This window comes from Molothrus aeneus, chromosome 1 (genome assembly GCF_037042795.1).
Source record: "Molothrus aeneus isolate 106 chromosome 1, BPBGC_Maene_1.0, whole genome shotgun sequence".
NCBI lineage: Eukaryota > Metazoa > Chordata > Aves > Passeriformes > Icteridae > Molothrus > Molothrus aeneus.
This window is the reverse complement of record NC_089646.1, coordinates 110,179,715-110,196,124: the sequence shown is the minus strand read 5'-3', so window position 1 is coordinate 110,196,124 and position 16,410 is coordinate 110,179,715. Positions and strand designations below refer to the sequence as shown.

At 38.1% G+C, this 16,410-nt stretch overlaps 1 protein-coding gene across 4 annotated transcripts in view; it reads left to right on the top strand.

Annotated features, from left to right (window-relative positions):
- The window catches only part of NOL4 (nucleolar protein 4), a 187,841-nt gene that overhangs the window by 102,192 nt on the left and 69,239 nt on the right, over positions 1-16,410 (top strand). For all 4 annotated transcript variants that reach the window (XM_066562826.1, XM_066562834.1, XM_066562816.1 and 1 more), the window contains one exon: positions 5,653-5,936. In XM_066562826.1, the coding sequence (XP_066418923.1) occupies positions 5,653-5,936 (284 nt within the window). The remainder of the gene's footprint in view (positions 1-5,652; positions 5,937-16,410) is intronic.

Below are 16,410 nucleotides of genomic sequence, written 5' to 3'. Positions count from 1 at the left end.
TCTTAATGTAGAATGGCTTCCTAGCTCATTCTGTCTTACCTGCAATATGAGGAATATGAAGAATTCAGGGTGATTTAGAATATGATACTGATAGCTAAGAGCTCCTTTAGAACATCTGGAGATTTTTCTCTCAAGGACACAAGTGGGGAAATATATTTGTACCTTGGTTAGCGATTCACTTCAATGACACTTATATCAGAATTCAGATCTTAAATATGTGCTCTCAGAAAACAAGTGTTTGATGAACTTGTTATTCCAGCAAGATTTGGTGCACACTTCAACTTCCTTTCCTTAAGAAAGCACTCTTACTGAGAACAGTGTTGAGCATTTGACATATCTGGTGTGAAGACAGCTCTTTTGGGGTAGAACAACTGTATGTTAACTTGTAACCAAAGAATCTCTAATTCTAGCTATATATGTTGTTGGCCCATTCATAAATCTAGACATCATAGGAGAAAGTAGGAGAACATTCCTATAAATTAAGACCTAGTTTCCTGCTCTAAATGAGAGTGTCCTTAAAATACCAGCTGCCACTGATATCACCTTGCAGAATCTAAGATGTACAGGGAAATTGGGTTGGGGTGGAGATTTAGGCCATGATAATGTGAATGTCTGAGGCAGAGAATTGAAGTGAAGGATGCAATAGTTCCAAGCATCAAAACTCAGAGCATCTGTTTGCTTGGGCTTTCTTTGGCATTGTCTTTTCTTCCCCCATTTCCAAATTTCCTTCAAAAGCAGAGAGAAAAGCCAACACAGTGATGACTGCAATGAGCTTGGAAAGTTCACAGCGGGAATCTGGAATTCTCATGTCTTCAAAAATAAAGCTGGTGTCACTTTGTATCTTGCTGATCTCAGTGGGATCTGGAAGGAGGAACTGGAAGCTGTAATGCAATGTGATAAGACCTTAACTTGAAGTCAAAAAAGTACTGTAGATCTTGTTTTGAGAATTAGAATCATGGAACTGTAGAACAGGATTCCACTAGATCAGGTTGCCCAGGGGACCACCCAGTGTGCCCTTAATCACTCCCAGAGATGGGGCATCTACAAGTTCTTGTAGCAATTTTTTGCAGTACCTCAGTAAAGCGTTTCTTCCTAATATCAAATTTATACCTACTCTCCTTCAATTTAAAGCCACTACCCCTTGTTCTATTAATTACCTCTGACTTGAAGAATATTTGGACTAAAGGTATCCAAAGGGTGTTGTTCAGAGCAGAGCACAGGAACAGTGTGGAGCAGTGTGCAAGGTGAAGGAAGGAGGTGTTGGCACCGAGAGGTTTAAGAAATATTGATCCATGAGTGAGAAGTCTGTGCCTGAGCCTAGAGAGTGTCCTATGCTTCAGCAAGAATGTGGCTGCTGCCTGATCCAAAGATACTTTCCCTCTGCTTTTAGGATGTTTTACTTGTTAGAGGGGTGATGCTTTTTAATCCCTGGAAGAGTATCTCTGCATAGGTGAAGGAGGCCCCAGTTTACTATTTTCAGATATGAGTACATATTTTGTAGATAGACTCCCTTTTCAGGCTTAAGTAACAAAACCAGTTGTAAATTTACTTCCAGCCTTCCAGCATTCTTGGATAAAGGCTTGACAGCTGCACAGTTCCCAAAGACATGTCCTGCCCTGAGCAAGCAGCATTTGATGGCTGATTTCCCATCATTGCTGATACTTGTGGATAAAAGCAGCTCCTGGGTGTGATGAAGATGGGAGCTCATCCCACAGCCTCTTTTATGACTGCCCTAATACCCAATGCAGGGCATGGGGCCCCTTTGCTCCCTCCCCCTTCTCAGCTCCAAGTGTCTGTGGCAGGCTTCTCTGGAAGCCTTGCCATATAATTCACCCTGCAGGGATGGTTCAGACAAGGGACAGGATTTGAAAATCTGCTGCCCTTGCCTCAGTGGAGTTTAATGCTGTGGGAAGGGAGGCTGGAGTGAGCCCAGAGAGGAATGCTGTGCTTTGCTGAGCCTCCTGTGTGTGGCAGGGCAGCTCTGCTGTGGTTTCATGGCTGATGCCCCTTGTGCACCAGGCTGAGGTGGACCTTGCCTCTGGAGTGGACCTTGCCTCAGGGGTGGACCTCATCTCTATGAATTCCCAACAAGGAGCAGGGACCAGTGGCCATAGCTGGACAAAGCCCCTTCTTCCCTGAGCTCTTCCCAAGCCACCGTGCCTCTGCCTCTGCTGGACGGAGGGGAAAATAATACTTGGTAAGAGAAGAGGCTTTTGGCATTATCAGTTCATTGTTGCTGAGGTGTTGTGATAGATGAAGGTGAGAAAACTGTGAGCAAGCTGCCGGTCCCAGTGCAGTCTCTGCTTTAGGTGCAACTCCACTCAGCAGCTGCACCAGGCGCTGGGGGGAGCTGAGGTCTCACCTCCTGCCCCTGGCAGAGGCAGTGGCCACTGGGGAATATGGTCTGAGGGACAGGTCTCCATGGATCTGTTCTTGCCCCTTGGCATCCCTGTGATGGCCAGGAGTGCTTGCAGTCCCTGCAGGCCCAGGAGCGGTCAGGAGGTGTTTGGGCTCTGGCTGTCTGTATCCAAGGATGAACATCACTTTCCTCTTCTGGGCAAGACCCTCTTGCCTTTTTCCCCAAACTCAGTCATTCCTGATGTGTTTTGTGCTTATGATACCTTCTGAGAAACTCTTGCTTTAAAGTAGCCTCATTCTTAGCAAAAAGAGACAGCTGCCCAGGGAGGAGGAATGTACTAAACCTTGTAATCTGGTTACCTTGGTAACATCTGTGAGAAACTATTGCTAAACCACTTTCTATTTTTTCTTCATCTTCTTTATCGAAATATGTATTTCTGTTTACTTGACAAAAGTGCAATTTATACCATACCTATTGTGGCCATTCTCCTGACCATTATATTGACAAACAAATTCCCACCTCTAACAAGCAAGGTTAAATTACTGTAAGAACAGATATTTGACTTTATAGTAGCAACTGAGATTTTCCATCAAGTAACTAAACTTTTGCAAAGAAAAGCAGAAATCTTATAAAACTTTTCTATTGTTTCAGAGTATTACAATGCTTGATCACATTTACTCAACGTTGAGTGGTCATGTTTTAGAACAAACATGAGATTATTTTTTCTTCTCATTGTAACATTCTCACACATTTGTAAGGTTTAGTTGTCAACCATATGTCATACAGGGCAACAAAAAAAAAGAAATTAAAGCATTATTGCTAGGCAAAACTAACAGCTGTGCTTGAGAATTGGCTGTTCCTGGATCTAGCTCTTAGCACAGCTCCCATCACCCCCATTCAGCCCTCTGTGTCCTGGTAGAGGTTCCTCTGCACTGCATGAGCTGGGACACTGGAGCGCCAGCACACTGAGGGATCAGACTTGCGCGCTGCTGGGTAGGCAGTGCCCCCACCTTTTAGGTGACCCTTTGTATCCTCTGGTTCCTCACTTGTTTCTGTCTTTGCTGCTGACAGCAGGGAATTTTCTGAGCCCTTCAAAGGGAAGAGCATCCCTCACTCAGTGACCCATTCAGTAACTGATTTAATTAATTTGAAGCTAACTGTCACTTTTTAAACTGCTAATCAAGAAGCCAATTATCTGCTAACAGTCCTAAACACAACAGTAATCAAAGTGTTTCTCTGGTAAAAAATATCTGGATTTCTTTCTGTTATCTCAGAGCTTTTAAAATCAGTTGGAAGTGTGGCTATTTTCTTTTAAAAAAGTAAAGACCCTATATTAGAATTCCATTTTCTGTTTTGGAGTAGTAAAACTGCTTATTTATTTCTGAGTATGTTAGAATTTTAGCCTTTTTTTATATGTTATGGCCTTGAAGACAAGTCTCAGGGCATGATATAAGGTTTATTAAGGATAAATCCTGATCTTCTTACTCACTTACATAGCTGAAATCCTCAAGCAGATTGCTCTGTTACAAATTTGTTTGGTATACACATTTAAAAGTCTTATTCTAGGAGTGTTATGTCATTTATTGTGTATACATTGGTATTCCCAAGAGAGAATGTAAAAGTGATACATACCAAAGCACAGTTGGTTGTTTTTTATTGTAGCCATTAGTTATACAGCTGTTTTAGAAGAATAAAAAATGGTCCTCAAATAAAATTTTTAAAATTATGACTCTTAATTTGTATTGTTAAAAAATTTGATTTTTTTCCCCCAGCTTTACAAAACAAAGCAATTAAAAAAATATGTTCATACTACATGCCCAGTCCTGTATATATTTATGGCATAAAAATGTTTTTGGAGTGCAGAAAGTAAGAGAATTATGTATGATAACTTGTCTCTGGCTTTTCTAATTCAATTGAATTAGATTACTACCCATTTATCCACTATTTTCTTCTCTTTTAAAATCTCATCTGAGAGCGGTGAATAGTTGTTTTTTACTGTAATAATGATGGTGAGTCAACAATTTGATTAATCATGTAGTTAAAGCATGAGTGTTTCTGAGCACAACTGTTAAAGGATGTGTCCTGATGGGTTTTTTAAATTCCTCATGTGTATAAATGTGTTTGCTCCTTTTTCATAAAAGTTGTTTAGAAGGGCCTAAAAAAGATGGTGTATTAAGGTGCTAATATATGAAGGTCCATCTCATTCCATATCTCCAGTTTCAATCTGGATGCATTCCTGACTACTGACCTCCCAGTTTTGTTTCCAGCTTCATAGTCTGCAATAAACAAATCCTTGTAGAGCCCTGGGCAGGTGTTTGCACCATGAGCAAAACCGTATAAATTGCCAGCACAGAGGTGCTTTAGAGAACAAGAAGAGGGCATAGTGAGTGCCAAATTCTACTGCCATTTAATCCTTTGAAAAATAAAATGTTTTACTAAATAGCCTGTTGGCCAAAAGATTGTTTAGAAGTAAAGAAGGGCTGAGTGGTAGGACAGGTGGCAAATTCCAGTACTGACAAGATACACAAATCTGTAAGTAAGTGAAGACACATGTTAAAATCATACAATCCAACTGTAAAATCTTAAGGGTGACAATGACACATCCAGAGTTTTTGGATGGAGTGTTCAGGCTTATAGTTTAGTCCACTATTTATCAATATTTTAAAGTATATTATAATACACAATGAATGAAAGAAGTGAATGGGCACCTGAACAAAATGAAGACAGGATCTTTATTTCAGCAATCAGCTTTTCTAGTGTAATCTCTGCTGCCAGCAGTGAACACATCAGATTTATTTACACTGTATCTCTGCAAAAAGATATTTATGGATATGACATGTGCTGTTCTGCATACTTAAAACCTGAGATTCAGATTTTCTCTCAGTACCATGTGCACCTCTGTTGATTTCAGAAATATGTGATAGTGCACTAATGAATGTGGTATAAGAATCTAAATAGATCCATAGCCATATGGACAGCCAGATTGATCAAGGCAGACTTTATCACTTTGTTCCTAAAAATCCTTTGTGATTATCCTTTATGTACAAAGTGGTGCTAAAGTGTCAGCCCAGACAATTTCCCTTTACTTAATACAATTTTATGGATTTACTTAAAGCTTTTACTTGAAAACATGGAGAAGTGTGTTTGTGCTTTTTACAGAAATTTACTGGTGCTAGTAATAGAAACAGCTTTCATTCTGTTTTGAAAAAAAACATTGTGAATACATAAATTATTTTTGAACTGGACAGAGATGATTATGTGGCATGTGACTGAAAATGTATCTTTTTTAATAGATGATTCAGCTGCAGAGAGTTTTAATGGCAATGAGACCGTGGGACACAGTTCCAATGCTTCAGGGGGAACACACTGCAGGGAGATGGCAGAAACCAACAGTAATGGCAAAACAAATCTGGAGCAGGATGAGCAGCCTCTGAACCTGAGTGACAGTCCCCTCTCTGCTCAGCTGACTTCAGAATACAGACTAGATGATCACAGCAGTAATGGAAAGAACAAATACAAGACTCTCCTAATTTCTGATCTCAAGATGGAACGGGAGGCAAGAGAAAATGGAAGCAAGGTAAGATGCTTCCACATGGTCCAGATATGAAGCATGTAGTTCAGAAAAGAAAAAGATTTGTGAGGCCAAACTGAAGGTTTTTCCCAGCTAAGCACTTAATGTGATGTGTCTAATGTTTATCAGATCATTACTTAAATGCCATATGTAGATTTGTATGCTCTGTTACACATATATGATGCATACGTACATTAAGTGTATGTGGATGTACATGGGTGAATATATATGTATAGGCAAACATATTGTGCTGACACACAGGCAAAAATGGTGTAGTTCTCCATCAGACATGAATTTTATCAATCCATTTATTAAGAATTCTCTATATTACTGATTTGAAAAAAAATTAAAGTATGTAAATAATATGATACATATATATACATGTATAAGTACGGAGATATATATGTATGTATATTTACAGATGGCCATCTCACCACTTCTATTATGTATCTGTAGAATTTTCATGTTTTAAACCCAGCTGGCAACTAAGTACCCCACAGCTACTCTCTAACTCCCCTCTCTGCCTTGGTGGAGTCAGGAGGAGAATGGAAGAAAGGTAAAACCTATGGGTTGAGATAAGAATAGTTTAACAATTGAAATAAAGTAAAGTATACTGCTGCTACTACTACTACTGATAATTGTAATGAAAAAGAATACAACAAAAAGGGAAAGAGGAATAAAATCCAAGAAATACAAGTGATGCACAATACAGTTGCTCACCACCCACTGACCAATGCCCAGTCAGTGTCTGAGCAGCATTTGACAGTTTCTGGCCACCCCCCCCCCCCCTCCCTCCCCCCAGTTTATACACTGGACAATCCTCTCTGTGGTGCAGAATATCCCTTTGGCCAGTTCAGGACGGTTGTCCTTGGCTTGCTCCTTTCCAGCCATTTGTGCACCTGCTCACCAGCAGAGCCTGGGAAATTGAAAAATCATTAACTTGGGGTAAGCACTGCGTAGCATCAGCTAAAACGTCAGTATGATATCAATATTATTCTCATACTTAATCCAAAACACAGCACTATATCAGCTACCAGGAAGAAAATGAACTCACCAAAACCTGGACAAGAATTAATCCATATGAATGTTAAGTGTGTATGGCCAAGAGAATTCCTACCAGTGAATTATCAACATCTGAAAGGAACTGATTTGGTTTCTTCATGATTGTGTTATGCAGGCACCTAACCTGAATTAAAACTGACAAGTTTGCTTTAAGAAGCTGTAATCCCCTGAGGGCTTTTCGCTGTCGTTTCTATTATGTGGGTAAGGAGAAGCAAGGGTGTTATTTTGTAGATAAAGACAGATCTCACAGATTAAGTTAGCTAGCTATCTATGATGGATTTTCATGAGGGCCTGCAGTAGGGAAGGTGAAGAAATGGCATATGTCATAGCATTTACCCATTGATCTTACTGGTCACAAGTTCCTTTTTTTTTTTTTAAATTAGTATCTGATGACCAACTGGCTTACCACTTTTACAGCAGCAATAATAGGATGTGAATCCTGGATCCAAAGACTATTAATGCTACTCACTGGCTTTTAGTAGCCTGACAACATAGATATACCTTGAATAGGCACATTTTTTTATGGGGCTTCAAAACAGGAGTGTTAAAATCCTTAAGCATACTTAGAAAGGGAAAATACATGAGTGATATCAATGTAGAGAACAACATTTAATCATACTAAGGTTTTATCACCTATCTTCATTGCCTGTGGAGTAAAAATAAAACTTGTAATGATTTTGTAACTTTAGTGTCTTAGTGGGTAGAACAAAGGGAGACTAAATGGGGGATTATTAGTCTTTCTCATGGCCATTAAGCAAACCAAGGATCCCAACACCTTCTCCATGAAGTCTTTATGAAAAACTGTTTATCTGTATGGAATACTTTTTTTCTCACAAACTTGCATTCTATGGAAAATGTTCTGACATGCTGTAGTCTCTGCCTGTGTATGAACCCCAGTGCTGGATTTACTCAGTACTTTGAGTTGCACAGTGGGTCCCAAATTGGCTGATATGAACAGTATCATCTTTTGCTTCAGGGCAGATTGTTCTAATGAACCTTTTATAGGCTCATCACCCAAATATTGACAGACACACAGGCTCTTTTGCCTGAGGTAGGTTGTTGCTTGTGCCATCACTCTTGCAAATACACTAAGAAGCTTGGCAAAGATGGGGAGGAGTCTAAATGTGGACACTCATTTATAGCTAAGACAAGAACACAGCCTAATGTTCACTTTCCAATTTGAATCAGTTCCAACTCAGATACAAGAAAAATGTATAAAAAAGTGTTAAAAATCTATAATGAATTTAGATGACAATCAAAGCCATCTCATTCTTTACAAATTTTGAGGCCAGAATCATCCCCCACATCAATACATTCTTTCACACTCGCTGTCATCCTGCCCACTCTATATTGACAACAATATGCAGATTTGTCTCCTCTTTTTGTCCTAGTGAAACTCATGTTGATGCTTAGAGTTCATTTAAGTATATGATTAATTAGATATGCAGTAAAGATTATTAAATATAGAGTAAAGACTTCAGGAAGAACACAATCCTGGGATAAACATAATTTGTTAGAGATTTGTAAGATGAGTTATTGAAGAAAATATCTAGTTTCTAAATATATTTGAATTAATGGGCTACTACTGGAGGAAGAAATACATTATGCTTCCTCCAACTTCCTCAATGTCCCATTTAACCTGAACAAGATGGTATTCTCTTGAGAGTCCAGACTGTGAAACTCAGGGGCAAAGGAATGGAGCTAGGAGGATCTCTTGGCTGATGTGTTCTGATAGATAATTTTGTATCTGCTGCAGAATTTTGATCAGAAGAAGCTGTTGAGATAAAAATGATAGTTTTTCCATCATATTTGCTTTGAAAACATGAGAGCTAAAAGGGAAATATTTATTGAAAATGGTTATTTCTTTGTGGAAGTTAAATTTTCAGAATATTCATCTTGTCCATACCTATTTTGCTATAGGGAAAGTTTGAAAATTGTGGTATTATTCTGCAAAAAATCTTGGTTGTCAAAACAGAGATACTTATGATTTTCCTATTATCATGCCTATGGACACAGAGGACATAATTAGTGATTTTTAAGAAATGTAGGGTTTTTTTTTTCTTGCCTGAAAAAAACTTTGATAAATAACTGGAGATTAGATAACCCTATGAACAACTACAGTATATTATTTAAAGAATTCTTGGTTCAGTTACTTCAGAATATGGCTTTTGAAACTGGTGTTAGTAGCGCTCTTTAAACAAGTATGACATTTCAGTGGACAGCGTTACTTTGAATCCTCAGTTCAGGCAGTGAGTATGTGTGGTACTCTCTTCTTTTTACAAAAAGATCATGACCTGAGTGCAGTGGAGGGAGTTGCCAAATTGTAACAGCCTTAAAATCTGATCCAAAATGTTTTACTATTTACTGAAAATTTGTTTTGCAAGGACAAAATGAGTTTTCATAGTGCTTAATGCATATATGTACACGTAAGTATGTATATACACGTGTGTCTATGTATATATGTTTTATATATATATATATATATATATATGTACACTTTTATTGAGCTTCTATTAGGAAACAGACCCTCCAGTAAGACCTAGTTGTTCACAGCAGCAGAAATTTCTGCAACCATTTAGGGCTAAATTGAAGTTTGTGAAATTTTGCATAGCTGAAAAAATACATACCTAAGTTTAACTTAACTGGTCTGGATCTTTGTACTAGAAAACACTTATAAAGTATTCATCAGCAAATGCTCTGCAAATGTGGTTGTATGAATTCAAATAGTTACATGCACATATAAATTATTTTAGATCATTACTTATGTGTGAGCCTGCTGGGTTTTTGTATGACTGTGGTGAAGTCTCTGTAGCACTGAGTTTTTTTATTGCTGATTCTTTTGTTGTTGCTACTTTCTGTACCATATATTTTATTTTAAAAAGTTATTATATAGCTTTATCTCTTCTTCATTATTTATTTCATTAAATCCAGCAAGCCTACACTTTTAAATGATTTTTGTCTCTTTTGCATTTGGATAACAATGTTATTTTAATATAGTATGGGAAAACAGGCTCTTGAGCTCACCAGTCATACTTACATTGTGCCATTATTTTACCCGGATTAATAAATGGTTTGTTATGTCTGTATTGCAAGGGGCACTCCGAATATGCAAAAACTTCTTTGAGGGATTTTCCAGATAGAAATATATGCTACTGATCATAAATGCCTAGGAGAGGCATTAAAATGAGGTAACAAGGACAACACATGGGCCCATTTTGTCCAGATACATACTAATTGCAAACAGTTGGCTTTTTTTTCTTTCTACAAGACGAAATTTCTGGTAGAAAGTTGGACACCTTGAGTCCCTCTGGATGTATGGTAGGCTAAGTTATTATGCATTATGTTTAGCTAAAGTGTGCAATTGGCTTCTTGAAGAAATGCACAAGATAAGGAATGTTTCTTTTAAGTCTGGAAAGTAAAACATAGTTTTAAAGGAGAGAACAGTATACCATGACCTTTAATTATAATACTGCATTCTAATGTGCATGTCATTATAGCTACAGTTGTTCACCATGAGGCAGAATTTTCATGCAGTCTCTAAAACTAAAATCTTTCTGTCTCTCCTTTGATGCTGGGTTTTTGAAGTGTTTCTCAACCTCTTTCCTACAGCTTGATGTAAAGAACAGTGTTATTGTCATGGGCCATTGCTGGGGGCTGTTTGCCTCCAGCAATTGCAACTTCAAACGCTTACACATTACTGTTGCAATCAATGTATCCACACTCTGGCAGGTTAGCCCGGCACTGTCTGCTTGAAACACAGGCTCTGCCCCAGGAAGGTATTTAAAGGCTGTAACCTTGTATGGCATCTGAAAGCCAGAGCATGTATGAGGTCCTGGGTGAAGTTTGAAGCTCCTGCACGATACTCCAGTTAAAATTTAGTCATCTTCAGTGATTAGTCCAGCTGTAGAGTCTTGTAACATCTGTTTTGATGGAGCTCATCATTACCAAGGGAAACCAGGCATGACTCTCCAAGCAGCCTGACCTGTGTATGCAATTATACTGATAAGCCTGTGGTCATCTGTGGTGAATCCTTCTGGTTTCCAAAAGTGCACATGAATTTAGCCACAGATAGACACCCCCTATGAGGAGCAAGGCAGAGTCTTGATGTATTTCTTCCTCACTCTCTTTCCTTTTAAAAGATGTGATTGCATCTTAGCAAAAGGTGGAAGGTCATTCCTTAAATCCAGTGAACATCATCACATCTGACATTGTGTTTCTGAAGCAATGGAGTCACTGCCTGCCTAGTTCCCTGTGTTTCTGTCTGCAGGTTTCCTTGGGGAAATGGCCATGGTCAGAAAATAAGAGAGCATATGGCTTTTTCTAAAGCAAGTGGAATCCTTAGGAATTGCAGTGCACTTTTAATTGAGGCTGATAGAGGCCTATCAAGAAACTTATGAAGTAATTTATTTTTTAAAATAGCTAATAAAATGTTAAACAGGTGTGCAGCTACTTGAAGCAGGAGTTAAAATGAAGACTTTTGGAATTTTCATGTTATTAAGAACAGTGTTGGAGATGTTTTTGGTTTTTTTCCTTTCTTTTTTTTACTTAATTTTTTTTTTCTTTCATCATAATTGATTATTTATATTCAAGTGGAATAGACAGGTTTCAGCTGAATGGGAGCATTGTGCTGTGGTTCTTATATGAGATGGTTACCTCAGCTCTAAGCAGGAGGGAAGGTGGAATGGGCAAGATAGAAGTGCCTCCTCCTCTTTTGAGGATACCACTAAACTCTGTATGTTGGCTTTTTAGTACAAAGAAAATACCCTTTTCCCCATCTAGTTTATTTTGCTAAATACCCAAGTTAAGATAATTTATCTGGATTGAGAGTTTAGCCTGTCAGAAAGGATCTTTTGATTCCAACTCGTCTCTCCTCAGAATTTTCATTGTCTCCCTTGCTTGAAGCTGGATCTCACTACCTAGGTATAGCATAAGAAGAAATTAGACTTTTTTGGTTTTGTTTGTTCTAACTGGTATATTTTATTTCATTTCCATGGTCAGACAGAAAGTGTTCAAGCAATGCCATATTTTACTGACTGCTGTTTTGTTTATGGAAGTATCTTAAGAATCTGCAGTCCAGGGATCTGACAGCTTTATTTTATGGCTTAATTGTTAGGACTAGAAAGAGGCTTAGCATGAAATACTGTTTGCTACTGTCATAATAACTTATGAAGAGTGAAGCAAAGTCTCGTGAAAGGTTTAGAACATGTTACTGCAAGTAGTGGCATACTAGATTTTGACAAAACAACAGGAGTGAGGCAGAAGTCAAAGCCAGCATTATAAACATTCTGGAGCAATGAGATACCAGCACGAAATGAGTCTGCAGCTCCACTAGGGTCTAGTCTGCTTTCACCATTCCAATCATAGCACTGAGGAGAGGATGATATATTCCAGCTTTGCCTTAATTGCTACCCAATCATTCGTTCCATCATTGCTGCTTTACACTGAACCTGCGGAAATAGTTTGTACTAGATTTAAAATTAAAGATGATTAAAGAAGTAAACTGAAGGCAGATTCCATCCCTGCCACCATCATGTGTTGGTCATACGAGGCCACATCTTTATTCTTGCATCTCACAACTTTGGTGTGTGAAGGCAGGCTCAAGGGTTCTTTTGAAGTATGTATCTTCTTTCTCTGCTATGCTCAAGTCTGTGCAAAGGTAACTGGCACGCCAGTGCTTTTCTCTTCTTGGGAGATGGATACACTACAATAGAAGATAAGCCTGTTCTCTTCTCCTGTGTATGGAGGACTTCAGTGAAAGGAGAACAAAAGTGTATGCAAGCAGTTTTGTGACTTCCTAATTTTTTTTTGCCCACTCACCTACAAATTAGCCTGTTTTTTTTTCTCTTTCCCAATAAATTTCTGCTTCATGCATAGGGTTTATAGAAATTGCTCTCATAAAGTCTGAGTCCTTTATGTTTTACTCTATCATTTTATCTGGCACCTTGATTTTACTCTTCCCTACTTTTAGAAAACAAACAAACTGAGAAAATCACAGTTTTCTGACTCTAAAAGTCAATTTATTTGTTGTTTGGATAAAGAATGTTTGGTCTATGAAGAAAAAAAAAGTTCTTTTTTCCTGTTCTATTGTAGGAAGTTGTTAGAGGGCACTGAGAAGCTTTAGTACCAAAAAACATTTGATGTTAGTTTAGTGGTTTAATAAGCACTGTTTAATCACTGTTCAAGTGTAACAACTACAGTTTTACAGAGCACTGTTTTTTTCAGGCTTGAATCTTCTGATTTTGGGGGTTACCCATAATAAATGTCTAAATATGTCATTGTTTTGAAGAGCATGTTTTTCATGCTACTGCAGCTGCATGGAAAAAAAAATCAGTGTTATCTTTGTCAGAAAATATGAATTCTATAGCATTCTCTAACAGTCACATTCATCAAAGTCCTTTGTCTGATACCATCAGTTCTGTGTCTAATTCTTCCCATTGGAAGTACATTTAGAAGCAGGTTTTCGTGTTCACTCAAAGCTCTTGAAAGTAAATTGATTTCCTGCAGGGCATTCATTACAATGATGTAACTCCAGGTCAATTAAATGGAAACTGATGATGCCACTCCAGATTTGCATACCTGTAATGGAGAACACAATCTGGCTCCATATGAGTATGAAATCCCAGCTAATGTAAAGCCGGCATGGAAGAGAATAAGTTTTGATGCGACCTTAAGAAATTTTCTCAGAGGTTTCTTTTTAAAGGAGGAAGAGCACATGGGTGAAGTAGCAGAAAGTGGTGCTCTTGATGCCAGATTGAATGTGTGTTACTCACAGATCCAGCTGTCTATCCTCATACACTTTTACCTCTGGAGTCTCTCATCACTCGTATCAAACAAGAAGCTCTTGTACGTGAAGGAGATGCAGGACTTTCTGCAACCTGCTTTTAGAGGCTGGACATCTGTTCAGACAAGCCAGAAAGCTACCAAGTGCCTCTGCAATCAAAGAGGTAAGGTCTGAAACTACTTCCCTCCCTGTTTACAGCCAAGAACGTTTTATAACTTATCAGTCGGGGAACACATGTCTGTACCTTTCAGGCAAATTCTTGTTCACTTCATCTGAGATTTGTTCCTGATAGACACCCTCAAGGCTGAACCTTGTTACAATCCCTAACTCTTATTTTTTGGGGGTTTTTTTGTTGTGGTTTGTTGTATTTTTTTTCCCCATTAGGAAGGAAATTGAATTTGTGATGAAGTCTTACCACATTAAACGATTTGCTGCTCCTTTTTCTTCTTCTATTATCACATATGCAGCTTCTCTGCCACCTAGAAAAAGACTGAGAGCAAATCTTGCTCTTGGAAGAATAAACACTATTTGATGGTAAATTGAGCAAGATATAATGGGGCAGCAATAATTGCTACCTATTGCGATTGTGTTTGGTCTTAATATTATTTACACTTAATGAACTGTCATTTTTTAATTTTTCAGATGCTGAGGTTGAAGAGCTGATCCTCAAAACTAATCTTTGATGAATTGCTTCCTATTTGGCTACTTTCTACACATTCAACTCCTTCAAAACTATATTGTTATTCAAGAAGTTGATAATCATGAATGTCACTCCTAATTTTTTCTTTCTGGTATTGAATTCTTTTCTACATGCCAAGACAAGTCCTGAGAAAAGAGAGAAAAGAAGCCAAAGATTTTTCATCTTTAAAGACATTTCTAACAATATATTGATGAGATTTTAAAATAAATATAATTTTTATTAGTTGTCTTTCAGATATCTCATTTGCTAATCTTTTTGTCTTGGTGAATGAATGCCAGTAGCCAAATGTCTTGCTGAAAGCTTGATACACTTTCAAGCTGTGCTTTTTGTGTGCTCTCCATAGCAATTGCTGGGAATAATTAATTACATTAAAACACTGAATACTTTTTTTGGAGACTTATTCAAGCAGCTGGATTTGTTGGGTGATGTGAGAGAAGTGAATAGGTCAATTTTTTAGTAGAGGAAAGAGGGAAAGAAAAGTAGAATTCAACTTTAAAACTATTTAACTAATCTGTTCTCTTTCATCTTTCCTTTTGTTGCTTGCCCTTTTTGCTTCAACTTTTCTGGTCATTCTCCTGCATCTACTTCTGAAGACTCATGGAACACCTATCTTAAATTCTGGTTTTTATGAAAAAAATAAAGATAACAGTATTACTTTACCAGAATATAGAACTGTGAGGAATTAACTTTAATTACTGAATCTAGTCCTCTGTAAAGGGGAACCTAGGTGATAGACATTTGCTCCAAGAGGATAGGCAAGAATTCAATTCACATTGTCCACAGAGTTCTGATTAATAACTTTCAGCCTTATAGAAAACAACAGTGGTGCATCTGTAATGTGCCACTGAAAACAGTGAGGAACTGGAATCATAGTTGATGTCCTAGATCCCTACAACAACAAGGGATTTGCTAGATGGATTTCCCAGATGGTCTCTAGCAGCATCTTATTCCCCTCAGAATGGGGAGTGAAAAAGAACAACTGCCAATAATCCTTATCAGTCTGCTTGAGGTTTTGTCTGCCATATGTTTCATCAAAACATCCTGCTTTGTATTTCATCTCTAACACTGACTGATTTTGAATACTTGAAAGAAGCAATTAAAAAACCAGCATCTACATTAGTTATTGAGGCGGGGAGGGGATAGTGGTGGAGGTAGGCATTGAAAGCTGTGAAATGTTTCTTATGTTTATTAAACACAGTCAAAAGACAGCAATCAAAAAATTTTGCAAAATGTGTGGTAAGAAATAAGACATTGATGGTTACAAATACTACAGAATGGTATTCTTGCGCAATCAGTAACAGATCCTGGAAACTGGTGTTTGAGAGCCGTGTAAACAGTCAACATTTGTGTTTCACTGGGAACTGATGAAAGGGTATAAAAATATACAGCCAAAGGTAGGAATCTGTAACTGATGTGAGTTTCCATTTCACCCATGTAAGTGTGGCATGCCATGAAACATTTTAATACTGGATGAATTCCATATGCATCTCTAGAGTTTTCCCTAAGCTGCTGCTTCTTGGAGCTCACAGTGTTTCGGTGAAATACTGCAGCTGTTGCCTGGATCTTGGCGTGGTACAACTGAATATTTCCCATAGAGATGCTTCCTCTCATCAGCTGCTTTGGTCAGAGGGTCATTCTCAGTGTCCCTTCACACCTATTCAGTCTGTGCTCTCCAACTCTTGTCATCAAGAATATGCCATGAGCTACTCCCAGATCTGATGGGAAATCCTACATGCTGTTCTCTTCATATACATGCACACACACACACAATATATTTACACACACATATATATTCATGTATTTTTCCCTTTGTCTGATGAGAACCAGTCATATCCATTGGCCATGAACCAAAGTATGGAATCATACAGATGAACCAGGAGCATACAAAGAGCTCATGTTGTTAAGGCACCTGGAATACAAACATAAACTTTGTGTAC